Below are 25,777 nucleotides of genomic sequence, written 5' to 3'. Positions count from 1 at the left end.
ATAGCCTATACCGGGATGTTCAGAACTGTTAGGCCCTCTAGAGTGAGCAATATACACCAACAAATAAGGTGTCAATCAACTTTACCTCCCTCAATAAAATCGTTATTTAAAAATCCACCGGACATTGACTCAAAATTAACAATCAATGGGTACATCAAATCTATTCGTCAATTGAAAAAAATCGCATTCCTTGATCTTTCAGATGGTAGTCATCATGATAACCTTCTGTGTGTTTTATCGCCTGATCAAATCAATGGTTTAAAAACAGGACAATCTATTCAATTAACCGGATCTTGGATCAAATCTAAAGGTAAAGAACAAGCTTATGAATTTAAAATCTTATCTGGTTTAGATAATGTCAAGCTAATTGGTGATGTCAGAGAAGATTTTCCGCTACAAAAGAAGGCACACACGCTGCAATATCTAAGGACTTTGAATACATTACGCTGGAGAACATCATATCTATCTTCAATTCTAAGATTTAGATCATTTGTTGATACAAAACTTCATGAATTTTTCCAAAAAGAAAACTTTTTCAAAACAAACCCACCTATTATAACAGGCTCTGATTGTGAAGGAGCTGGTGAACTTTTCCAAATTGAATCCAAAAGTGTTTTAGATGACTCAAAAGATCAAAGTCCATTTTTTGGCAAAAATGCATATTTGACTGTTTCTACACAGTTACACTTGGAAGTTATGAGTGCTGCTTTAGGTAATGTTTGGACCTTGTCACCAATTTTTAGAGCTGAAGCTAGTGATACAAATAGACATTTAAGTGAGTTTTGGATGTTGGAAGGTGAAATGCCATATGTGGAAGATGTTCATCAAATAACAAGATTTACTGAAAAAATGATAAAACACGTTGTTAAAGAACTGGTCAATGATGCTGACCAAGCTGGAACAAACTTGATTAAAGGTAATAAATATTCAGAGGAAGCTGGTTCCAAATCTATGACCCTACAAGAAAAATGGAACCTTTTATATGAGAATGAATGGGCCTCCATAACGTACAAAGAATCATTAGAGATCTTGAGAGCTTCCGGAAAGGAATTCAAACATCTGGTCAAGTATGAAGATGGACTAGCCACTGAACATGAAAAATGGTTAGCTGGTGAATATTTCAAATCACCAGTTTTTGTCACTGATTATCCTAAAGAAATGAAACCATTTTATATGAAGGAAAATCCAGATGGTGAAACAGTTGCATGTTTTGACTTATTGGTCCCTGAAGTTGGTGAAATTATAGGTGGATCCTTAAGAGAACACGACTTGGAAAAGCTAACTTCTACTATAAATGAAAGAAATATGAAGATTGATGAATTAAAGTGGTATTTATCATTGAGAGAAAATTCTACCGCACCTCATGGTGGGTTTGGTTTAGGATTTGAAAGATTAATTTGTTATTTAGCTAATGTGGAGAATGTGAGAGACGTTGTTCCGTTCCCTAGAAGTCATGAAGAGTGTTCTTCTTGATCGGATTGTATATATTCTATAAGTTGACTAAATATACTGTACATATTTAAATCACAAACAGGTTTTAGTAGTTGAAATTTCACGATCCGAGACTCCTAATAACTGTGCATCCGTGGCGGGCCGGTGCCTTTTTCCGCCCCAGATTTTTCGCAAGTGAGGAAACTATTTAAAACGATTATAATCTTGACCAGTTACTAACATAATGGATCGCATGAATTGATCTATTACCAATTACCTGATCTTCCCACTTAAAAAATGTCTTCAGGTGCTAAACTAATTGCAAAAGTTCTCAAGAAACTAGGTGTAACGACAGTATTCGGAATAGTTGGAATCCCAATTGTCGAAGTTGGTGATGCTTTGATTGCAGAGGGGGTTAAGTTCATAGCATTCAGAAACGAGCAAGCTGCTTCGTATGCTGCTTCTGCTCATGGATACTTGACTGGAAAACCAGGTGTACTTCTTGTGGTTGGTGGTCCTGGTGTTGTACATGCTGCTGCTGGTATTTTCAATTCCAATGCTAACCGCTGGCCTTTATTAGTTTTGGCTGGATCTTCAAGTATTAATGATGTTTCTAAAGGTGGTTTTCAAGAGCTAGATCAAATAAGTTTTTTGAGTCCATATACAAAATTTAGTGGTAGACCTCTATCAATTGATCAAATACCATCTTATTTATTCAAGGCTTACAAAACCAGCTTTTTTGGTGTTCCTGGTTCAACATATATTGATCTTCCTGCTGATTTAGTCGAAGGTGAACTTTCGGAGGAAGAAGAGCAACACTTATTGAAAAGTGTCAGTCAGTTGTCTATTAAAGACATTCCAACGTTTGTCCCACCAAAGAACCAAATTTTACAGATCGCAAAAACTCTACATAATGCTAAATCGCCTTTGATAATAGTGGGTAAAGGTTCTGCGTATTCAGGTGCATCATCAGCTATTACAAACTTTGTTGAAACCCATAAAATTCCATTTTTACCTACCCCTATGGGTAAAGGTGTTGTGCCAGATGATTCATATCTTAATGTTTCTTCTGCTAGGTCAAAAGCTCTTAAATCTGCTGACGTGATAATACTTCTAGGTGCAAGATTGAATTGGATTTTACATTTTGGTGAAGCTCCAAGATTTAAAGAAGATGCTATCTTTATACAAGTTGACCAGTCACCAGAAGAGGTTGGTAATAATTCATCTTTATCGATTTCATATGGTTTAGTTGGTGACATATCATTAGTTATCCAAGAACTTAACAAACATATTAAATCAAGTTATACTGCACCACCAATAACAGATGATATCAAGCAAACTATTGAAAAGAATAATAAGTCTCTTGAAGCTAAGGAAAACAAACATAATAACCAACTAACATACCAAAACGTCTACAAAGTTATTCGTGGCTTAATTAATCCAATTGAGAAAAATACAGTGCTTGTATCTGAAGGGGCAAACACAATGGACGTTGCTAGGATATCATTTCCACAAAACTATCCAAGGTTGAGATTGGATGCAGGTACAAATGCCACAATGGGGGTTGGATTAGGTTATGCAATTGCTGCCAAAGCTGTACACCCTAATAAGCATGTGGTTGCAATCGAAGGTGATTCAGCTTTTGGGTTCTCTGGTCTTGAAATTGAAACTGCTGTGCGAGCACATTTACCAATTATTATTGTTGTTATGAATAATAGTGGTCTCTATAAAGGCATTGATACTTCTAAACATTCATATGATGATTATAAGAGTCTGCCTTCAACTGCGTTGAGCAAAGAAACGAGATATGATCTATTAGCTCAAAGTCTAGGTGCACGAGGTATCTTGGTGAAGACAAGTCAAGAAGTCCATGATGCATTTTCACAAGCATTAGAAAATTCAACAAAAGGCGAGACCACCATTCTTAACGTGATTATATCTCCTGGTGAGCAAAAGAAAGTTGGGTTTGGCTGGCAGAATAAGAAAAAGCAAGTCAAGCTGTGATTATTATAGCAATTTAAAATAATACATATCTCATTATAGGTCATAATATCATCTAAGTACATCATCACTGTAATTTTACTCGATTTTTACAAAGTACTTTATCACTAGCAAATAAATTTATTGTATTACCTATATGTAAAATTAAAAAAGTGGCCAGATGAATGATTTTAATCATCCTTATGACCTGTAAACTTATCAAATGCATCTTCAACATCTTCAACAATATCTTCAATTCCCTCTCTCAAATCTTCACCTAAGTCTTTAAAATCCTCGCCGAGGTTCTCAAAGAATCCCTTATGTTTGGAAGGTTTTGGTTCTTGAGATTTTGTATTTTCAGTGTGAGACGGTTGTTCTTTGTGTTTACTTTCATCCTTCGGTTTTGGTGTTGGTGTTGGTGTTTGTTTCGACTTTTTAGTATGATCTCCATCCTTTGCTGTATCAGTAGGCTTTTGTTTACTTTCTTGTTTTGAATGATCATTTGTCTTGGACGTTTTGTGTGCCTTTGCTGGGGATTGCAAGGTTGTGGTATCTTTTGCTTCTTCAACTCTGAACAATTTATCATACGTTGGATCATGTTTCAGAATACCACCAATATCAAAATTGACACCTGGATAAACAAATTTATCTTTCCAGCTCTCCTCAAGTTTATTATCTATACTGAAAATATTTGTAGATCCGTTGTTAATTGCAGGTTTAAGATTCAAAGTTTCACATAATATATTATAAACTTCAATATTTTTAAAAGGGCGAACTTTAGTTTCAACATTATCAAACTTGGACTTGAAGTATGGGCCAGTGCCCAAAAAGATAGCTCTCATCAACACTTCTGTGTTGTTATAACCATGCACACCCTTTGGGCTATATTCACCATTTTTTCTTTCCATATCATCATGAGATGTTATAGCATAACCAACATCAGGAACAACCCATATAGGTGCAATTCTGTCGGTATACTGGTTAACCTTCTTGCCGCCAAAATTCCATTCCTTTGGTAAGTCTTCCCTTAAATAAAATGAGTAACCAGAATTATCGTGATAAGTTGCTTTCAAATCATTGTGAAGTTCTTGGGCAGTAACGTTTGGAATTGGTCTCAATCCAAACAAAGGCCACCCATCATGATGCTGGACTTTCTTGATATCAATCAAGTCATCCAAATAAATCAATCTATCATTTGAAGTGGGTGCCATACCGTGATCAGAGACGAATACTAAATTCACAATATCTGACGCATTTCTATTGGCGATACCTTGGGTTAAGTTTTTGACAAATGAATCGACATACTTAAGCTCTTCCTCTAGCTTCTTTCCTTTTATTCCTGTCTTATGGCCAACAGTGTCAATATTTGGAACGTATCCAATAATTAATTGTGGTCTTTCCTTGAAATCTTTGTCTATCCATTCAAGGATTCTATTGGATTTAACTTCAAGAGTTTCAGTCTTGTTAAATCTATCAACGATTGACGGATTCTTGTTTCCTTTTTTGAACTTTACCTCACTACCTGGAAACATGTGAATAGCAGAGCGAACACCTTGTGATTCTGCAGTAGACCAAATAGGTTCTCCACCCCAGAAAGAAGGATCAAGGGATTTGTCAGGAAGAATATTAACAAACTCACGTTGTGAATTTGAATCAAAAAATGTATTTCCAACAATACCATGAGACTCGGGGTATAAACCAGTTGCAATTGTCCAATGGTTAGGAAATGTTGATGATGGGAATGATGGTATCATATATGGAGGACCATAACCTTTTTGTAAGAAGCTGTGTAAAGTTGGAGTCAATGATGATGAAATATAGTGTGGATGGAAACCATCTAGCGAAATCAATATTGTAGTTGGATAAAATAAATCAGTCCCGTTTGATAGCGTTTGCCTTATGACTTTATCAGACCCTGATGATTTTCTTGATAAAAGCACCGAAAGCACAACTACTGTAACCAGCAACGCAAATATAAGCAGGTACGAAAGGTATTTCTTTAAAAAATCTAGCCAGGTTAATCCTTCATCTTTGACTATTCCAAGATCAGTGAATGAATCCACATCGTAATTAGTATCATTAAATTTGTCAAGCTCTATACCTGTATTTGGCAGTCTACCATAACCCTTAGAGAAAACATTTTTGAGCTTATCAATCCCGTTAGATATCCAGCTGTTTTTGTTACCACTCAGAGGATTTGAATCACCATCTAAATTGAACTCATCGCGTAGTGTGTTGATATTTGTGTCAGAATCATCTCCTAAAAAATCATCTTCATCTTCATCTAAATCTTGAATAGGAGTGTCTATAGGGAATCCACCAGACATAATTGAAAGAAGAAAATTTTATGTAGCAATGAAAAGAGAAATCTCGGTTCAATTTCAAGTTTAATAAAAGATAATTAGTGGTTGATTTGTTGACTTCAATTTTAGTATCAATTAATGAAAACATAAGTTTATAGATAAAATGTAATTCGCGGTTTTTGTGGATTAAGTTTACCTAATAGATTATATAATACAGCTTTTCAATTGAAATTTACCCGGGTATTAAATTCTGGAGAAATTCGCGGGTGCATATCGTACTGGGGAACTTCTAATCAATCAACAATAGACAATTCTTAAAAGTCCATAAGAGCTCGAGATCAAAACAGTTCAAGTGGGTAATTGAGTGAAGGTGTCTGCGTCATGATGAGATCCATACGGACCATTCCCATTACTGGTCTTCGGATACGGTATATTCGTTATTTTTCAGCTAGTGTGAAGTTAAGACAAAGTATCCCCAGTCTACATGATTCAAAAAAAAGTAGCATGATTAATATTAATTTTCCATTTTTGAAGGACAAAACTGATATAATCAAAACGTTGCATAAAGATCCAAAGTTACCATTCAATGTTTCACGTGATGTATTGAACTTTCCATTGTTTACAGCTGATGAGATTGACAAAGTATCTGGTGTGTGGATACGGTATTTTGGAAGTGGTGATGAATATGATCTCATAACACAATTAAAAGAAGTGAGAAGTATAAATGACTTTTGGCTCATGACAGTCAAAATCTCATTAACAGATAGTTTGTTTATGGATAAATTGATAACTATCATTAAATCAGGAAGCATAGAAACATTCATACAACAATCCTCGATACCGTTATCTGAAACTTTAGTTGCATCTTTAATAAACGCACAGAGATTTGATACTGCTTATTATGTGTTCCGGGATTTGTTAAAGCATTCTAAAGCTGTCAACTGGGAACCAATATTCAATGTCTGCTTAGTATCTGAAAACTCACATTCCTTGAAAACATTGATGCTCATTCATGGTGAGGTTGAAAACAATTTCTATAAGAGGTTAATTCCACATTTATTCAAATTGAAACTTAAAGATCACTATATACACAAATGGAGCAGTGTGCTCATATCTTATAATGATTTTCCAAAAGATTCAAGTGCCCCTTTAAATCCAGTTTTTAAAAGTATATTGGAAACATCAAATCTAAGATCTTTAGATAATTGCATTCCCAAATTAGCTAAATCTATCGAAAATCCAGAAAAATGGTTGGACCAAGAAACAATCAAATTATTTTCACAATATATCATTGTTTCAAAAGATTCAGAAGGAAAACTCTCAAAGGTATTGAACACTTTTGGAACTCAGGTTTTTGAAGTTGAAGAATTCTGGCTACCATTTTTTTACAAAACAAACATTCAAACATCAACACTCAAGACATTCATGAAAAAATGTAACATTGATTCAAGCAGATCCCAAAATATATCTGAAGCTCTTGATCATAGACTTTTCAAGGAAGATCCTGATAAATTTTTGGAGGCCTTTAATTCAAAATTGGACGGAAAAGCTTCATTGGCAACATTTGGTGATTCCCTAAAGCTTCTAAAGATACATTTACAAAAGTCAGATAATTTTGAAATGGCATATGAATTCGCCATACATATGATTGAGAAGTTCCCTAGATATTCAGAAATTACAGCATCAACCTATTTGACAGAATGTATGAAATTTTATAAAGGGGATCAAAAGCTTAGAGAGACATTACTCAAGTTTGAAAATTTCATTTTGGAAAATAAGTTATTGGAAAATCATTCCAAGATTACAGGGGCTTTGATATATATGAATTTGAAACTTTCAAGATTTGGGAGAGCAATTGAGGATATCAAAACTCTTATAAGTAGTGATCAAAAAATTGATCAAAGAACTATTCATCATTCATATGAAACTTTGAAAAGAAACCATAGAAATATACCAAATGAACTTATTGATAAAGATGTCAGTAATACAAATGAATTTATTTTGAAGCTCGTGATAAAAATGTCTGCTAAATGCCCAAATATAAGTCCAATTACTTACAACATTTTGCTTCGTGATATTGTTTGGGTATTCAATCATCAAGACTCAAAATTAATTCTAAATGAAATTGTTGATTTTCTGAAAACAAGACAAACATCAAATATAAGTTCAAATAATGAAGCTCATATCTTGAAGAAAATCTTTGATAAAGAATTGATAAGTGATATAATCAAAAAAGGCTTTAGGAATCCAAAAGAACCGTGGTGTGGAATAACTGTAATCAAAGAGCTACAAGAGAAGGGGGTCCATATAGAATATTCAAGAGTTAAACGTGAATGTTTAAATTACCTAGACTCTTTGAGTTTAGTAACTACAGATAGAGCTCAAAATAAAGTACCATGGATTAAGCCGTCTATTGGTGCTCTTCCAGCTGTTGATCATAATCTATTTATGTCAAAAGTTAACGAAATGATTGAATTACCCAATATCACGACGTCGACTAGGTGATCATGACGTCTTGTGAATATCTAATTCTAGTATTAACGTCGTTACTAGTAACTATTTATTAAGTACAGCTAGCTGCCAGGCTAATATTTACTAACGATTTATTAACTATTTATTTATTTATTTATTCTTATTTATTTATTTATTTTGAACTATTCAGTTATATATAACTACGAACATATATCTATTCGTTATTTAATTATATATACATATTTATTAGAGTGATCAACCAGCTTTATTTATTGGTAGCTGATAATAGAAATATCATATATCCGGTTATATCCGGCCAAAATTGTTAATTTTTTTTGGAGCGTTCACTTTTTATCGAAAATTAAACAAAGAAAATTATAGATCCCGAAGAGCTCTCTTGTTCAAACAAGCGAAAAAAGACGTTTGTTCGTGAAGAAGACCTATGAAATTAGGCAATTGAATCTCAGAGATATATAAACAAGGTCCGAATTCTTCAAAATCAAGTTCTTTTCAACTCAATTCCATAAATCACGCTTCAGATAACTTGTTGTTGTTTATTATTTATTATAGTGGTTAACTGATAAGACATTAACATGCATTCACATCACAGTCATAGTGGTGATTATGTTGCACATGCGCAAGATACATTAGAATCAATAACTCAAAGAGCAATAGATATGGGTTTTGAAACGTTTTGTTTAACTGAACATATGCCTAGATTAGACAATAAATTTTTATATCCAGAGGAAGAAGAACAAAACTTTAGTATTTCAACGTTAGAAGATAAATTTTTGAATTTTCATAAACATGCTATCGAACTACAACAAGATAAGATACAACAAGGCTCAAAGACAAAATTTTTAGTTGGATTAGAAGTTGAAGGTATAAATGAAGCACATATTGATTATACGGTTGAAATCTTGAGTAAACATCATTTTGATATGACTGTTGGCTCTGTTCATTTTGTGAAAGAATTCCCAATTGATTATGGTAGACCCAAATGGGAATCTGCTAGAGATGCAAGTGGTGGATTACGTGGATTATTCAAAGAATATTATGCATTACAATCAAAAGTATTAACAAAATTGAAACCTTTAATTGTTGGACATTTTGATTTAATTAGATTATTCTCTCACGAAGATGATTTAGATGAAACTACTGGTAAGTTTTTGAAAGATATTGTTATTGAAAATGATTGGCCAGAAGTTTGGGAACAAATAGTGGAAAACTTGAAATTTATCAAGTCATATGGTGGTATTTTGGAATTGAATAGTGCTGCTATAAGGAAGGGATGGAGTACACCATATCCAAGAACTGATATTACCAATGCTGCCGTCAAATATGGTGGTGGTCGTTTTGCCCTAAGTGATGATTCACATTCAATTGCACAAGTTGGGTTAAATTTCCATAAAGTCAAAGATTATATTGTTAACGATATCAAAGTTGATAGTATTTTTTATCTGGATTTAGAAGATGGTAAGACTGTTATTAAAGAGAAGTCTATCAAAGAATTCACAGAGAGTAGTTTTTGGGAACAGTATAAATGAGCTGAATAGATGTAATAGTAATAGTAATAGGTTTTATAATGAATTCATATAGAATGTATTCAATTCGATCATTTAATTAGATGCAAATCTAACTAAAGTACGACACGAAAAAATTATCAGCCCGATTGAAATCTCTTCGCATATCGTGATCTTAGCTTTTTAGCGTTTCGATCATCAATTGTCTATGGCTGAATCTGTAATCAACTACTCAATTAGCTTTCATGTGGTGGATGCCCTAACTTCTTGTGAGTGTCGATCTTACTGAAGCCCTGTCAGGCTAGAGCTATCCAGGGCTCTGTGCTACTTTGAAATAGTGGATTCCTGTCTGTTTAAGCTATAGAATTTGCGGTATTAAAACTTTTCCTCATCGATGAACCAAAAGTAAATAAAACTAAGTCGCGAATTACGTCAAGCATAATTAATTTTAAAATCACCAATGCCAGTTTTTACTCGTTCTACAAATTCCCATCAAAACTGAGCTGCATCTCTTCAGTAAAAACCAAACCACCTGGTAATTAATGGTCCACCAGCTGCTTAAAAGTGATCAGATGGAACTATCCAATGAGAGCAAAACAAAAGTTTTCATGTTGAGGCAAGATTGGGCCTGTTTGAAAGGGCGTCGCCGTCTCGCCTATCAAACTTGGACCAATTCGCTAAACAGGTACCACTACACTATAATTTTAATGGCATGTGCTAATGAAATCATTGGGAAGCGCTATTCAATTGGACAATAGGATGGACAAAGAAGTTCTGGACAATAGGCAATGCTGTTTAGATGCTTATTTGGGCTGTTTCACATTGGGTTTTCATTGGTATTCATTGGTTTGCATGGGTTTTGGTGGTCCTTTTTTTGGTGATGGAGATCTCTATTCGTTGAGCGGTTAGCCAGATGGTCAATCTTACAACGAAAATGGCACTGGTTACGAGTAAATGGGACTGTGACTGCTGTTGATTTCCACATTCACCTTTTGGCTATCTCGAGAGGGTACTGTATTGAAGAAGTATATAAACTTCACAAGATGCTGCTGTTTTCTTGATATTTCTTATTGATTTTCTACATTATTGACTCTTTGTCGTTTGAATTTCTGTGGTTTTTTGTTGAATAATGGGTTCTTTGAAAGAAACTACAATCTCTAAGTGGGATACTGATATCTCAACTGAGTTAGATCTCGAAGCTGGTGCTGGTGTCAATTCAAACATCAGATTTGTTGAAGGTTGGGATGAAAGAGGTAGACAATTATCAAGAAATGTGAATCGTCCATCAAGTTTGAGTCGTCGTATTAGTATGGCTTCTATTGAAACTTCACTTTCAAGAACAAAAGTTGAACCAAATGTTGCATTACCTCCTATCTTCAAAACCATTTCTTATAGAGTTGAAGATGATCAATTGAGTGTTCATAAGAAAAAACAAAATAAAACTGAGACTTCAGTTCAAAATTTTAAAGAAACTACGTGGCATGTGAAAACCATTGATGAAATTGCAAATTCATTATCAACAGATCCTTTTAATGGGTTAACAACTGAACAATTTGAAAAGAACTTGAAAATTTTTGGTTTCAATCAACATACTCCACCTAAAACAAATTGGCTGAAAAAAATATTTATGTATTTCTTTGGTGGTTTTGGTTCTTTACTATTAATCGGTGGTATTTTGTGTTGTATTTCTTGGAAACCGCTAGGAAATCCAAATCCTGCTGTTGCAAATTTAGCTTTGGGTGTTGTTTTATTTCTTGTTTTCTTTTTACAAGCTGGTTTTAACTTTTGGCAAGACTTTACATCTTCAAGGGTTATGAACTCAATTAATGGTATGTTACCAAGTGATTCAAATGTTAAAAGAGACGGTCTTAAAACAATTGAAGAGGTTAAAAATTTAGTTTCTGGTGATTTAATATTCATAAGTAATGGTGATAGATTACCAGCTGATGTTAGATTTGTTTCAATTGAAGGTAATGATTTTGCATTTGATAGATCTATTTTAACTGGTGAATCCAAACCAATAGTTGCTTCTAAAGATCCAGATGAAAAAGGTTCAAATTATCTTGAAAGCTCTTGTATTGGGTTACAAGGTACTTATTGTGTTGGTGGTTCAGGTTATGGTATAATTGTTTCCACTGGTGATAATACTGTCTTTGGTAAAATTGCTAAGTTATCATCAGAACCAAAAAGTGGATTATCTCCATTACAAAAGGAAATTTTAAGATTTGTCTTTTTAACAGTTTCAATTGTTATTACCCTTATTGTTATATTATGTATCATTTGGGGGGCTTGGTTAAGAAAATCATATCCAGATTGGATTCCAGTATCAACTTTAATTGTTGATTTAGTTTCTGTTGCTGTTGCTTTTATCCCTGAAGGTTTACCAATTGCTTTAACAACTTGTTTAATCATTACTGCAGGTGCAATGAAGAAGAATAAGATTTTATGTAAATCATTATCAGTTGTGGAAACTTTAGGTTCTGTTAGTACAATTTGCTCAGATAAAACTGGTACTTTAACCAAAAATAAAATGTTCGTCACAAGTTATTCAGTTGGTATCGATGAAATATCTGAAAATGAAGCTAGTCAATCAAATGATGTATCCGCAGATGATTTAAGTGTCGAAGGTGACGTTTCGGTTGAAGATGGAAAATCCAAAGATTCATCAATTGGTTTAACACAATTATCAAGAATTTCCAAGCTTTGTAACTCTGCTTCTTTCAATCCAACAACTATGAATAAACCAATAAAAGAAAGATTGATTACAGGTAATGCAACTGATCAGGCAATTTTAAGATTTGGTGAAGAACTAGATCCAGATCATGATTTATATCAAGAGTGGACACAAAAGGCTGAAGTTTCATTTAATTCCAAAAATAAATTTATGATTCGTTTATTTGAAAAATCAAATGTTCAATTACAACATTTACAACTATTCATCAAAGGTGCTCCTGATATTTTATTACCAAAATGTTTATCTTACCAAAACCAAGATGGTGAAGTTGTACAATTAAATGATGAATCATTGCTTCAAATTCAAAATTTACAAAAATCATGGGCTATGAAAGGTCAAAGGGTTGTTTTGTTAGCATATAAACCAATTCATGTTTCACGCTTTGCCAATATTGAATTTTCAAGTAAAATTGCACATGATAAATTGATGGAAGAATCAGAATCTGGTTTAATCTTATCTGGTTTAGTTGGTATTACTGATCCTCCAAAAGATGATATTTTTGATGTTGTTACCACTTTAAAAGGTGCTGGCATCAAATTTTGTATGGTTACTGGTGATTTTGAATTGACTGCTGTTGCAATTGCTAAGATGTGTAATATCTTGACTACAGATGAAATTGCTAATGTCAATTCATTAGATATTAATTATCCTGTTATGGATCCATCAAAGACAAAACTTTGTGATCGTGTTGAAACTGAAGGTGCAATTTCTATTAGTGGTCCTTCATTGAATTTTTTGAATGAAAATCAATGGGAACATTTAACAAGTTTTGAACAAATTGTATTTGCAAGAACAACACCAGAACAAAAATTAAGAATCGTGGAAGAATTTCAAAAGAGAGGACATATCGTTGGTATGACTGGTGATGGTGTTAATGATGCGCCATCTTTGAGACAAGCTGATATTGGTATTGCAATGGCTGAAGGATCTGATATTGCCAAAGAAGCTTCAGATTTGGTTTTATTGGAATCATTTTCTTCAATGGTTACTGCATTAAAATATGGTCGTTTAGTCTTTGAGAATTTGAAAAAGACTGTTGTTTATTTATTACCAGCAGGTACTTATGGTGAATTATGGCCTGTCTTATTGAATGTTATTTTTGGTTTACCACAAGTTCTTTCATCATTTTGTATGATTATTATTTGTTGTTTAACTGATTGTGCAGGAGCTATTACATTGGCTTATGAATCACCTGAAAAAAATTTGTTGGAGAAAAAACCAAGAAGTATTACAGGTAATAGATTAGTCAATCTCAATTTATTATTACATTCATACTTCACTGTTGGTACTTATTACTGTTTTGTTGCATTTTTGATGTCATTTTTATATTACAGAGAAAAGGGAATTCCATTTAGTGTTCTATCGTTATCATATGGTGAATATCCTGCAAATTACAGTGCAGATAAGATTAGTGAATTGACAAATACTGTATCGTCAATCTATTTCATCACATTGGTTATCATGCAATTCTTCAACTTATTTGCTACCAGAACGAGATATTTAAGTGTTTTCCAACAAAAGCCAATTTTCGATAAAACTACATCTAATTATCCAATGTTCATTGCCATTGTTTTCGGTTTAGCCGTCACTTTTTTCTTCAACTATATTCCATGGTTTCAAAATGTGTTGAATACATCACCAGTTCCAGCCAAATTTTACTTTATTGCGCTTGGATTTGGTGCAGTTGTTTTGATTTATGATGAATTGAGGAAGTTTACCATTAGAAAGTATCCTAACTGTTTATGGGCAAAAGTGGCTTGGTAAAAAAAGTATAGATATTAGATTCACTTCTATATAATAGATACATATTCTGCTGTTATTGAAATTTTAATTGTAGCTTAATATCCTGGTTTTCAATTCCAATCGTAATCTTATCAATGATTCAAATGACTCAAAATCCTGGCTATATGCCCACGGGGTTTCGCGGTAATTGGTGTGTGGGTGTGACTGATCCTTCTGGCCTAAAACAAATCCTTAAAAAATCTTTTGCTATAAACATGATCATACGTTTGTGACATTTCAATCAATCCAAAACAATCACCATCATCAGCCGGTTTAAAGATAGTTACTCAACTTAACAAGTATTATTGCCCTACAGTGCACATTCAGGTCCTTGTTTTTGTTGAAATTTGCCGATAGTTGTTCTTATCACAGTGCCGATATAGCAGATATTTCTCGCCTTCCAATTGTTTTTGCTCCAGAATTTAAGATCATTTAATACTCTTTTGAAAGTACAATTTTAATATAATTATACTCTGATAAAATGGCACCAACTCCTTCCAAATACCAGGGATCTCCATTTAGACAACCAAGCAGTCCTCAGCCACATCACTCAAGTACAAGACAATCCTCAATAGTAGAACTGTTATCTACTCCTCCACCTTTAGATGTCAATGAAAATGACATTGAGCAACCAAATTCTTTGAATCTGTCAAGAAACCCTTCACAATCATCAACATCTTCATTGAACACCAATTCTACTAGTCAAACGAGGGATCCAAAAGATTGGCAAGAAATTAGATTAAATGAATTAATTGAAAGTGCAAAATTAATCTTTATCAAATCAGAATTGGCCGTAGAGGAAGCTTTCAAGGTGCTTACTACCCATAATTTAACTTCATTGCCAGTTGAAGAATATGATGATGATGTTAATTGCCTGACTTTTGATTATACAGATTTAAATGCTTATTTACTTTTGGTATTGGGAAAATTATCTGTCAATGAACAAACATTTGCACAAAACCCATATTATAAAGACCTGGAAGAAATCAAAGGACTTATTGAAAAAGCTAAACGAGGTCAACAAGTTCCAGTGAAATTCGTTTGTCAATTAACTCCAAAGAATCCATTTTACAAATTATCAGAATCTGAAAATTTATCTACAGTTATGGAAATTCTTGGATCTGGTGTTCATAGAATTGCTATAACGAACGAATCATCAACCAAAATAACTGGTATTCTGTCACAAAGAAGATTAATAAAATATTTATGGGATAATGCAAGAAGATTTCCATCTTTGGAACCAATTTTCCAATTTCCAATCTCTGAATTAAATATTGGTAATTCAAAAGTCATATCAATTTATGGTGATGAACCTTTAATTAATGCTTTGGTTAAAATGAATGTTGAAAAAATTTCATCAATTGCAGTTGTTGACCATCATATGAATTTACTTGGTAATATTTCAGTTACTGATGTTAAACATGTTACTAAATCATCACAATCACATATTTTACATAAAACTTGTCTACATTTTATTTCAATAATTTTAAATCTGAGAGGTTTAGAAGATGGGAAAGATTCATTCCCAATTTTCCATGTTTATCCAACTTCATCATTGGCAAGAACAATTGCTAAATTGGTTGCTACTAAATCACATAGATTATGGGTTGTTCGTCCATTACATGGATCAAATTCCAATTCTTCAGGTTCAACACCAACTGGTGCTTCCGTTTCTGGTACCTTAGAATCTAATCCATTAATACCTGAACATGAAGGTAGAGCTGGTAAATTGATTGGTGTTGTTTCATTAACAGATATATTAGGTTTGATCGCAAGAAGACATGGTAAATTTCATGTTGATCCAAATCAAGCAAGAAAACAAAGAAGAAGATCATCATCTGCTTCAACAAGATCATCTGCTTCATATGAGCAATTTAGAAGATCAATTAGTGGGGCATCAGATTTAAGATGATCTGAAGAGAATTAAAGGAAGAAAGGGGAAATTAATTTATATCATATGTATTTATGTATCTATTTAATGGGACAAAAACCAAATATCACAATGTACAATATATTGTCAATTGTTGAGAATTAATGAAAGATGGACAAACTGTATATATAATAACGGACATTTCATGATTCACTCACTTGGTGTAGACATCAATGCTAGATTTCACTCACGAATTGAACGTGATCTAGCAAACTATTACAGTTATATATCATGATTTTAAAGATTGGTATAAGAAAAAGATACGACGCTTCTGTATATCAACACGGTACAGTACCATACAAATTAAAGTGTAGTTATATAACTGTCTATTATTGGATTAAATATATAAATCATACAAAAAAATCATCATTAAATTATTAGCTTGTTTGCTTTAGATACTAATTTCTATTGTTTCTTCTAAGTGGTATTTTTCCTCCTGTGCTTAGTTTTGGTCTCTTGGATAAATCATGCCCTGTTGGTGTTATCTTTCGTTTATTGGAGAGAACATTTTCTTTATTTTCAATTCTCAAATCATTACTTGGTTCACTAAATCTTTGACCAATCAGTTGAAACTTTGGAGGTGATCTATTCAATGACTCTGCAGAAATCTCGTCCAGCTTTTTTGGTATCTTTAGCTGTTGCCTAATTGGTGTCTTCCCTGTAGGTAAAAATGCTTTCTTTATCTCTTTTTCACTGGAATCCAGTTCACTCAATACCTTGCTTACATCCTTAATTTCTAGTCCAGTAATGTCATCGTTATTAATGATCTTCTCCTTCAATTGATCACCAATTTCTAAAACATCATCCTTATTTGAGCTTAGCCCTTTTATTAAAATACAATTTTGATCCTGCATTTCTGAAAATTTTCTTTTTATGAGGTTTAAATTGTTGTCAATTGAGTTATTATTTTTGAAAGTTGTAGTGACATTATTAACATTTTGTAACTCTTCATTAATGGCATCTTTAGACAGACTTGTCAGTTTATTTGTTTCTTTGAGTGATTTTGAGACTTTTTGTAATTCTGTATCATGATCTCTGACCAACTTGTTTGTATTGTAATCACAGCTATTGATTATGTCACGTGTAGCTTTTTCCCATTCGTTTTGAACAGGGAGTAATTGTGCTTTTTCAATTGTGATAACTTCTTTATTAACTGATCGTATACTATCAACTAGCGTCTTTTGTTGTTTTGCATTTTGCTCTCTAATCAAGTCAACAAATTTATTGAGTAAATCATTTGAATCGTTTTCAATCTTAGTGTTAACATCACCGATAACTGAAGTCAAATAAGCGTCATGATTCATGAAAAGTGATTCATTAAGATGTGATTTTAGGTCATTATTATGTTTCGATAGTTTTGAAAATTCGTCATTAACATATTCTTCATACTTTTTAATTATTGCTTTCAACTGAGATATGTTGTTTTCAAAATCGTCAAATAAATGAGGAAATTTCGATAATATTGTATCACCGACATTCTTACATGCATCATATGTGGATCTTTGTAAGTCAACAATCATTTGGTTAAAATCTTTTTGTATAGAAGCCACTATTGGTGAAACCTCTTGTGGTGAAATATTAGCACTTATTGTTTTCTCAATTTTTTCAATTATGTTGTTAATGTTTACATTCGTTATTTTTTCAACTTCTGATTTGGCTTCACCTTCATACTTTTTGAACACTGATAAATTATTATTGATCTCTTTTATGAGCATTTTAAACTTGGAAGATGAAACACTAAATTGCTGCTCTTGTTCTTTTTGTTTATCAATCTTATTATGGAGACTATCCACTGTAGCATTCAATGTGTTGATAAGCGTCAGATATTCGTTATTTTGTGACTCTAAAGCTGTTGCCTTCTTTTTAAGCTGATCATTTTGCTTCCTTAGAAGCTCTGATGTTCTTTTAGTTTCACTAACTTCAGTTTTATATTCTTGTATATCATTCATAAATTCTTCATGATTTTCATTGTTCATATAGATACCATCTCTCATTCTGGTTGCAATAAGATCAGCTTTCATTTTTGCAAGTTCAGTACTTAATTCTTTCACTAAAATTTCTTTGCCTAATGTTGAGCCTATTTGTGGTTTATTTTCAATACTTTTTGCCTTGTTTGCATATTCCAAAGTGCTCAAAGTCTCGTCATAGTTGATTTTAGCAGGTGAGACCGTTGCAATTAAGCATGTCTTGGTTCTACCACCCAATGAATCCTGAAGTATTCTTGTAAGCTTTGATTCTCTATATGGTATATGTTGTTGGTTTTTCTCCACAAGTAAATTAATAACTCTTCCTAACGTTAACAAACTTTGATTGATAGATCCTGCCTCTTTAGCTCTCATGTTCACAGCTCCTGATCTACTTATATTTTCAGAGCCTGCAAGATCCACCAAGTTCATCTTGGATATTCTGAAGATTTCACTTGGCCCTATTTTTTTGTATAAACTTAATGTGAAAATAGTATGAGACCTACTTGACACATCATTCATCTTTGTTGATGCAACTTGCCTTATTTTTAGTCCTTTTTGTAATGTTTTGATACCATGTTTTGCATCTTTGATTAAAACTTCCTCTAGATTCTGTATCACAATGGTTGATTTATTGGTTTGTTGGCCAAAGCTGGGGCTTGTTGTTCCAGTTGTTGTGGATGATGATGATTTTTGATCAAAAATTCGAAGTTTTTTATTTGTGTCATCTGTGAGTAAATCTTTCAATTCTTCGTTATAGATTTCAACAAATGAACATTTAACAACATAATCATTATCCACATTTTCTTTAGATTCATTCAATACTTCAAATAACTTGAAAAGCACTCTAGGTATAATACCTGCTTTTTCGTTTAAAGCACCATCCGTCAACTCATCTATACCAGACATTGTGTATGTTTTACCAGTAGAAGTCATACCATATACTAGCATTGTACAATTATAACCTTTTAAAAAATCATTAAACAATGGAATGGCAGCTTTATTAAAGATAGCTTGTTGATCAGATCCTGGACCAAAGACTTTATCAAATGTATACGTTTTGGATGTCAATTGTGCAGCAACACCAGTTTCATTTGATGGATTCAAAACAACATCTTGTCCTTCATCGTCCTTAACGTGAACCACAACTGCGCTCTTTATACTGGTTTCTTTAGCATTTCTACCTCTGCACCGCACAACAACTTGAATATTTTCATTTTCTGCGCTCATTTTGACAGCCCGGCTCTCTATCAGTGTCAATTATCCTGAATACGCTGTTCAATTTGCTTTGGTTTCCTTGTGACAAGACGCGCTTTAAAGTTGATGTTGATGTTTAAACAGTCTAATCGATGTTTATTATGCTTTTTGTCTTTTTTTGTTTACAAAAAATATTACAACAATTTACTATTTTCGCGGTTGTCACAACAACCAAAAAACCTATATTTGTTATGGGCACTCGGAATATAAGCAATTTTTAATAAATATGTATTTTTTTTGCTTCTATCTTGGTCAACTATTCACAACATTGAAGTGACCAATCTTGCGCATTAATGCTTCCACCGATTTTTTATCCATTTCTAGTTCCGTACATATAGCATCAAAGTTTTTAGAGCTTTTGATGCTCTTCACAATAATTGCAATTTTTTCCTTTTGATCTTTTGAAAAATTATCATTTTGTGACATAGAACTGTTTCTCTTAAATAATGGGTTTCTTGGTTTACTCTTAGGTATTAGTGTCTTTGGTGCTACTTCATCTGATTCTGAATTATCAGAATCTAATTCTTCATCTTCTTCTTCTTCACCCTCTTCTTCTTCATCTTCTTCGTCATCTTCATCTCCATCACTAGTATTACTAGTTTTAGAAGTTGAATTTGACCAAGGGTTATATTTATTTCTCACATCTTGATCTTGATCATTAAGAATAACAGAATCAATGATTGGATATGAGTGCACTCTATAAATCAATCCTCTCAAAACCCCAAAGGATAAAAATCTTCTAACATCTATGTATTCTAATTCTGTGATATGATCTTTATACCAATTTTTAACTGATTGACCCTGATGTAATGACCTATAAAGATAAAATAATTTTGCTTTTGAAGGCAATAATATTAATTCATTTTTGCCTCTTTTGGCATTTAAATTAAGTGTTGATGATGATTTATTACGATTTGCATCATTCTTTTTGTTTGAATCAACATTTTTCAAGTTAAAATTGTTTGAATTTGTTGAATCTGTTTGATATGGTCTATCTTTAAAAATTGAAGGACTAACAACATAAGCCTGACATTCATTAGCCATGTTTGAATCTTTTAGGAATAAATCAATATCTGAAGTTGGAGCATAAATATTTGAAAATTGGAAAATATCAATAATTATAATACATTTATAATAAATTAAATGTTGAATGCATTGTTTAACAATCCAATAATCTGCATTAGCTAATGAACTTATCTTTTTGATAGAATTTACACCATTTATGAATGGTAAAATCTTAAGCATTGTAGGATCCCAGTTTAAATCAACCATACTCTCTAATCTAACAGTAGAAATTGGAACATCTTCTTGACTCAATTTTGGAGGTGGTGGTAATAATGGGAATAGTTTTATATCAACAGAATTACCTGAATCGATTGGTATAAGACATTCTGAGTAATTATTCAAATCTTGATAAATTTGTTGAATTAAACTTTCTATTGAATCTAGTTTAATTGTATAACCTTCTCTATGAACAATCCCCAAAGGGGTGGAAGAATCAATATCATTATTAAGATCATTTAAAATTTGTAAATAAGTTATTGAAGTCAATTTATTGACATCATCAGAATTATTATCTACCGCAGTGCTATTAACTCTACCATCTTTAGAGTTTGTACCACTTGTCAGACCAGCTGATGTGTTAGTACTTGTATTTCTATTTTCATCTTTAAAATATAAATGATCTCTTTCCTTTCTCGAAAATAATTGATATTGTTCCTCAAGATTCTTGAACATTTGACCTAATCTTTTAATTGAAGATTCATAAGGCGTTGTATCACTTCCATATTTGAAAACAAAGCATAAATTGAAACTAAATGAATTTCTTGCATAATAAGGTGCAATTGTATTAACAGGATATCCAATAATTCTATAGTTGCCAACTTTCAACGATATAAGCCTATTACATAGTTGAGGCTTGGGTATAACATAGTTCTTCACAAGACCAAAATCGATTAATGGTTCATTCAAAACATCAGAAGTGGTCTTAGCTGGTGTAACAATTGATCCTAATGGTACTTGTTGAGATACTTTGGTACCTTCAGTTGGATGGAAAACAGTATAGAAAATAGCCTCTATAGGAGAGAATCCTAAGAAATTGTTAGCTTTAAATTTTCATGAATCTTATTGCTTCAAAAACTTGGTACTCACCATCAAAATCAGCAGCCATTATGGTTTCCAATGTTTCATATCAATCTTGATCAACATAGTGGAGACCTCAAGGCTTAAACAGAGGTAACAAATATTAAACCATTTCAAATTTGGCAGTATTATTATGTAATCATTGAGTCATCATCGGATCCTATAAGATTTGATTTAAACGAAGACCAATCGAATGGAAGAAATGATTCTAATTTCTTAGTATCGGGAAGTTTGTGAATTGTAGGAAGTTGTAGTATATTATAGTTTTAGATCAAGTAACTATAAGAGATCTTCAATGAAATATATACGATCGTGAAAAATGCAACATGTCACCAATTAATATTAATTTAGCTAAATTTTTCTCCAGTATTGAATCATCGCGAATAATTATAGATCTGATGATGATTGAAACGTGGAATCGAAACCTTGAAGGTGGAATTGAAGTTCTCTAGAGATAATTTGTGGAATACTGCTGAGACTGTATATGTTTCAATCACCTGTTTCCACTTCCAATTCAATCAATCTAAACTCACAGTGAACAATCCCATTTCTTTAAATCTGAGTTGCAGTACTGATTGGAAGCTTAACGCTGGAAATTTTCGACAACCGAACACCGGAAATCTGTAGTGCTTTGGAAAATTCTAGCAAAACCGCTGAAGTGACAAATCTTTTATAAAAACTCCTGTTTCCCCAAAGATTCATAAACACTTATCTTGATTAATAACAATCATCCTCCATTAATCAATTTTAATCAATCATCATGTTGCGTGCTGCTCGTCCAACTGTTAAAAGACAAGCTTTGTCATTAGCTAGAAACTTATCTCACAAAGAATTGAAATTCGGTGTTGAAGGTAGAGCTGCCTTATTAAAAGGTGTTGAAACCTTAGCCGATGCTGTTTCTGTTACTTTAGGTCCAAAAGGTAGAAATGTCTTAATTGAACAAGATTTCGGTTCTCCAAAAATCACTAAAGATGGTGTTACTGTCGCTAGATCAATTACTTTAAAAGATAAATTTGAAAATATGGGTGCTAAATTATTACAAGAAGTTGCCTCTAAAACTAATGAAAGTGCTGGTGACGGTACCACTTCTGCTACTGTCTTAGGTAGAGCCATCTTCACTGAATCAGTTAAAAACGTTGCTGCTGGTTGTAACCCAATGGATTTAAGAAGAGGTACTCAAGCTGCTGTTGAAGCTGTTGTTGATTTCTTACAAAAAAACAAGAAAGAAATCACCACTTCTGAAGAAATTGCTCAAGTCGCTACCATCTCTGCTAATGGTGATGCTCATATTGGTAAATTATTAGCTTCTGCTATGGAAAAAGTTGGTAAAGAAGGTGTTATCACTGTTAAAGAAGGTAAAACTTTAGAAGATGAATTAGAAGTTACTGAAGGTATGAGATTCGATAGAGGTTATATCTCACCATACTTTGTTACCAACAGAAAATCAGGTAAAACTGAATTAGAAAGACCATTAATCTTATTAAGTGACAAAAAAGTTTCAGCTATTAATGATATTTTACCAGCTTTTGAAATTGCTGTTAAAAGTAGAAGACCATTGTTAATCATTGCTGATGATATTGATGGTGAAGCTTTAGCTGCTTGTATTTTGAATCAAATTAGAGGTCAAGTTACTGTTTGTGCTGTTAAAGCCCCAGGTTTTGGTGACAACAAAAAGAACACCTTAGGTGATATTGCCATCTTAACCGGTGGTACCGTTTTCAATGAAGAACTTGATTTGAAATTAGAAAACACTACTCCAGAATTATTAGGTTCAGCTGCTTCTGTTACCATTACTAAAGAAGATACCGTCATCTTAAACGGTGAAGGTTTAAAAGAAAACATTTTGGATAGAATTGATCAAATTAAAAGTTCTGTTGCTGATGATCAAACTTCATCATATGAAAAAGAAAAATTACAAGAAAGATTAGCTAAATTATCTGGTGGTGTTGCCGTTGTTAAAGTTGGTGGTGCTTCAGAAGTTGAAGTTGGTGAAAAGAAAGATCGTTATGATGATGCTCTAAATGCTACCAGAGCTGCTGTTGAAGAAGGTATTTTACCAGGTGGTGGTACTGCTTTATTAAAAGCTTCAAGAATCTTAAAAGATGTTAAAACTGAAAACTTTGATCAAAGATTAGGTGTTGATATTATTAGAAAAGCAATCACTAAACCAGCTAGAAAAATCATTGAAAATGCTGGTGAAGAAGGTTCAGTTATTGTTGGTAAAATCATTGATGATTTTGGTGAAGATTTCAACAAAGGTTATGATTCATCAAAAGGTGAATACACTGATATGATCTCAACTGGTATCATTGATCCATTAAAAGTTGTCCGTAGTGGTTTAGTTGATGCTTCAGGTGTTGCTTCATTATTAGCTACCACTGAAGTTGCTATTGTTGATATTCCAGATGCTGCTCCAGCTGCTCCAGCTGCAGGTGCCGGTGGTATGCCAGGTATGTTCTAAGGATAATACAGAGACCAACCAAGATTATTACAGATAGAAATGATGTGAAACGTAAATTAATTGATATTGACTTGTAAATAGCTCTTAATATATATTAAGTATCAATCAAATATTAGAAAAGTAGTTACATCTGTCAAATTTTTCACGTGTCAGTATTATCGATTTACCCGCAAGTCGGAGGAATAAAATGTTCGCGAATCCTAAGGGTACGCGAAAGATGTTCTCGGGAAAAATCCACTAAATACACACTTCCCACTTTTTATAAACAAACTCTCAAAACAATAACAAGTTCTATTAAAAAACATAAACAATTGTTTGAATTTCAACAACAACCAAAACAAGAAAACAAATCAATTGAATCAATCAAAATGTCAGGAAAAGTTCACGGTGGTAAAGGTAAATCTGGTGCCAAAGATGGTGGTATTAGATCACAATCTCATTCAGCAAGAGCTGGTTTACAATTCCCAGTTGGTAGAGTTAAAAGATTCTTGAAAAGAAATGCTCAACATAAAATCCGTGTTGGTGCTAAAGGTATGTTTTAAATCATAAGTATGATATTCCAATGTTTTAATTACTAACATTTTCTTTTCATTCTAGCTGCTATCTATTTAACTGCTGTCTTAGAATATTTAACTGCTGAAGTTTTAGAATTAGCAGGTAACGCCGCTAAAGATTTAAAATTAAAGAGAATCACACCAAGACATTTACAATTAGCTATCAGAGGTGATGAAGAATTAGATACTCTGATCAAAGCTACAATTGCTTATGGTGGTGTTTTACCACATATCAACAAGGTATGTTTGAATTTTAATTTGTTATTGTTATTGTTTATGAATTTTTTACTAACACAATTTTTCTATATAGGCTCTTCTATTAAAAGTCGAACAAAAAAAGAAGAAATAGATTATTTGAAATTGGATTTCAATTCTATAATTATCTCAAGATTTTATTTTGTATAATATTTCAGTTATTGCTGGTAAAGGGGTTACTTTTTTAATTTTTTTTTGTATTAAATGGTCAAATTTTGCTCTACTGTTTTCATTTAGTTTGATTCCAAAAATAAGGGGCGATTGGCCTGTGTATTTTATACTATGAAGCTACGTTCTTCACAAATATATGGTGTGTTTTTATAATTTGAAATAAGGGCCAATTGAAGTTGTAATTTTATGTATCATGCGATTGTTGTGTATTTCATCTTTTGAATTTATGTTCGCGTTTGTTTTGATTTTTTGAACCATCTCCCTGAAAAATTCGTCTCTATGACAACCATTTTTTGGTTAAAGCTTCGATCTAGCGAAGGGCCACTACACACGTTATACGTACAAAGGAAAGTAATTTGAAAGAACTTTGATTGGTGATTATTGATATAGTAGGGTGAACACATTTCTTGAATATCTGATAACTATGATTATATGTTTTTTTTGCTAATTGATCTGAAGCTCACACATCAGCAGCTTTCTTCAATTAAGGAATTAGGAATAACTTTATTTCATTTATATCAATACTATGGAAGAATTGAAGAGATCAAAAAAGATACTTCAAAAAGCCATCGATTTCTGATCTATAATTCTATTTAATTATATAATATCTTTAAACATTTGAAGGCGATGAACATTGTGACGTGGCTAAATAATTAAAATTAAAACTGTTGTAGTGTCTCCAGTTTTGCAATTTTGAGTAGCGAAAGTAAAATTTGATAAATAACTCCATACAATCGATTCTGACATATGACAAATATAACAAACTTTTTCTTTTATACTCAATCAAAAAGATGAAATAGCTAGTCTGGTAAAACACC

The 25,777-nt window shown here is 32.7% G+C and overlaps 11 protein-coding genes across 11 annotated transcripts; 8 read left to right on the top strand and 3 right to left on the bottom strand.

Moving 5' to 3' along the window:
• Positions 1-15: 15 nt before the first annotated feature.
• On the top strand, positions 16-1,473 carry SLM5 (asparagine--tRNA ligase SLM5; the record flags this gene model as incomplete). Its single annotated transcript, XM_011277288.1, has 1 exon — positions 16-1,473. One exon carries the CDS (start codon positions 16-18, stop codon positions 1,471-1,473), a length of 1,458 nt encoding a protein of 485 aa, XP_011275590.1.
• Positions 1,474-1,728: 255 nt separating this feature from the next.
• PXP1 (putative indolepyruvate decarboxylase family protein) lies at positions 1,729-3,435 on the top strand (the record flags this gene model as incomplete). The annotated part of the gene is made up of 1 exon (XM_011277287.1): positions 1,729-3,435. The coding sequence occupies one exon, from the start codon at positions 1,729-1,731 to the stop codon at positions 3,433-3,435; it is 1,707 nt and encodes a 568-aa protein (XP_011275589.1).
• Positions 3,436-3,602: 167 nt separating this feature from the next.
• NPP2 (nucleotide diphosphatase/phosphodiesterase NPP2) lies at positions 3,603-5,738 on the bottom strand (the record flags this gene model as incomplete). Its single annotated transcript, XM_011277286.1, has 1 exon — positions 3,603-5,738. The coding sequence occupies one exon, from the start codon at positions 5,736-5,738 to the stop codon at positions 3,603-3,605; it is 2,136 nt and encodes a 711-aa protein (XP_011275588.1).
• A 480-nt stretch (positions 5,739-6,218) lies between these two features.
• On the top strand, positions 6,219-8,219 carry BN7_2064 (uncharacterized protein; the record flags this gene model as incomplete). Its single annotated transcript, XM_011277285.1, has 1 exon — positions 6,219-8,219. One exon carries the CDS (start codon positions 6,219-6,221, stop codon positions 8,217-8,219), a length of 2,001 nt encoding a protein of 666 aa, XP_011275587.1.
• A 560-nt stretch (positions 8,220-8,779) lies between these two features.
• On the top strand, positions 8,780-9,733 carry HIS2 (histidinol-phosphatase; the record flags this gene model as incomplete). Its single annotated transcript, XM_011277284.1, has 1 exon — positions 8,780-9,733. The coding sequence occupies one exon, from the start codon at positions 8,780-8,782 to the stop codon at positions 9,731-9,733; it is 954 nt and encodes a 317-aa protein (XP_011275586.1).
• A 1,105-nt stretch (positions 9,734-10,838) lies between these two features.
• BN7_2062 (cation-translocating P-type ATPase) lies at positions 10,839-14,207 on the top strand (the record flags this gene model as incomplete). Its single annotated transcript, XM_011277283.1, has 1 exon — positions 10,839-14,207. One exon carries the CDS (start codon positions 10,839-10,841, stop codon positions 14,205-14,207), a length of 3,369 nt encoding a protein of 1,122 aa, XP_011275585.1.
• A 499-nt stretch (positions 14,208-14,706) lies between these two features.
• BN7_2061 (uncharacterized protein) lies at positions 14,707-16,137 on the top strand (the record flags this gene model as incomplete). The annotated part of the gene is made up of 1 exon (XM_011277282.1): positions 14,707-16,137. The coding sequence occupies one exon, from the start codon at positions 14,707-14,709 to the stop codon at positions 16,135-16,137; it is 1,431 nt and encodes a 476-aa protein (XP_011275584.1).
• Positions 16,138-16,553: 416 nt separating this feature from the next.
• Positions 16,554-19,349, bottom strand: CIN8 (kinesin motor protein CIN8; the record flags this gene model as incomplete). Its single annotated transcript, XM_011277281.1, has 1 exon — positions 16,554-19,349. The coding sequence occupies one exon, from the start codon at positions 19,347-19,349 to the stop codon at positions 16,554-16,556; it is 2,796 nt and encodes a 931-aa protein (XP_011275583.1).
• A 279-nt stretch (positions 19,350-19,628) lies between these two features.
• On the bottom strand, positions 19,629-22,220 carry NPR2 (nitrogen permease regulating protein NPR2; the record flags this gene model as incomplete). Its single annotated transcript, XM_011277280.1, has 2 exons — positions 19,629-21,466; positions 22,091-22,220. The coding sequence occupies 2 exons, from the start codon at positions 22,218-22,220 to the stop codon at positions 19,629-19,631; spliced, it is 1,968 nt and encodes a 655-aa protein (XP_011275582.1).
• A 58-nt stretch (positions 22,221-22,278) lies between these two features.
• HSP60 (chaperone ATPase HSP60) lies at positions 22,279-23,979 on the top strand (the record flags this gene model as incomplete). Its single annotated transcript, XM_011277279.1, has 1 exon — positions 22,279-23,979. One exon carries the CDS (start codon positions 22,279-22,281, stop codon positions 23,977-23,979), a length of 1,701 nt encoding a protein of 566 aa, XP_011275581.1.
• Positions 23,980-24,347: 368 nt separating this feature from the next.
• On the top strand, positions 24,348-24,938 carry HTZ1 (histone H2AZ; the record flags this gene model as incomplete). The annotated part of the gene is made up of 2 exons (XM_011277278.1): positions 24,348-24,510; positions 24,577-24,938. 2 exons carry the CDS (start codon positions 24,348-24,350, stop codon positions 24,936-24,938), a joined length of 525 nt encoding a protein of 174 aa, XP_011275580.1.
• Positions 24,939-25,777: the final 839 nt, after the last annotated feature.

The sequence above is a fragment of the Wickerhamomyces ciferrii genome, contig 00048 (assembly GCF_000313485.1).
Source record: "Wickerhamomyces ciferrii WGS project CAIF00000000 data, strain NRRL Y-1031 F-60-10, contig 00048, whole genome shotgun sequence".
Classification (NCBI taxonomy): domain Eukaryota; kingdom Fungi; phylum Ascomycota; class Saccharomycetes; order Phaffomycetales; family Wickerhamomycetaceae; genus Hansenula; species Hansenula ciferrii.
Note: the sequence above shows the minus strand (reverse complement) of the source record. Positions and strands in the feature narration are given on the sequence as shown.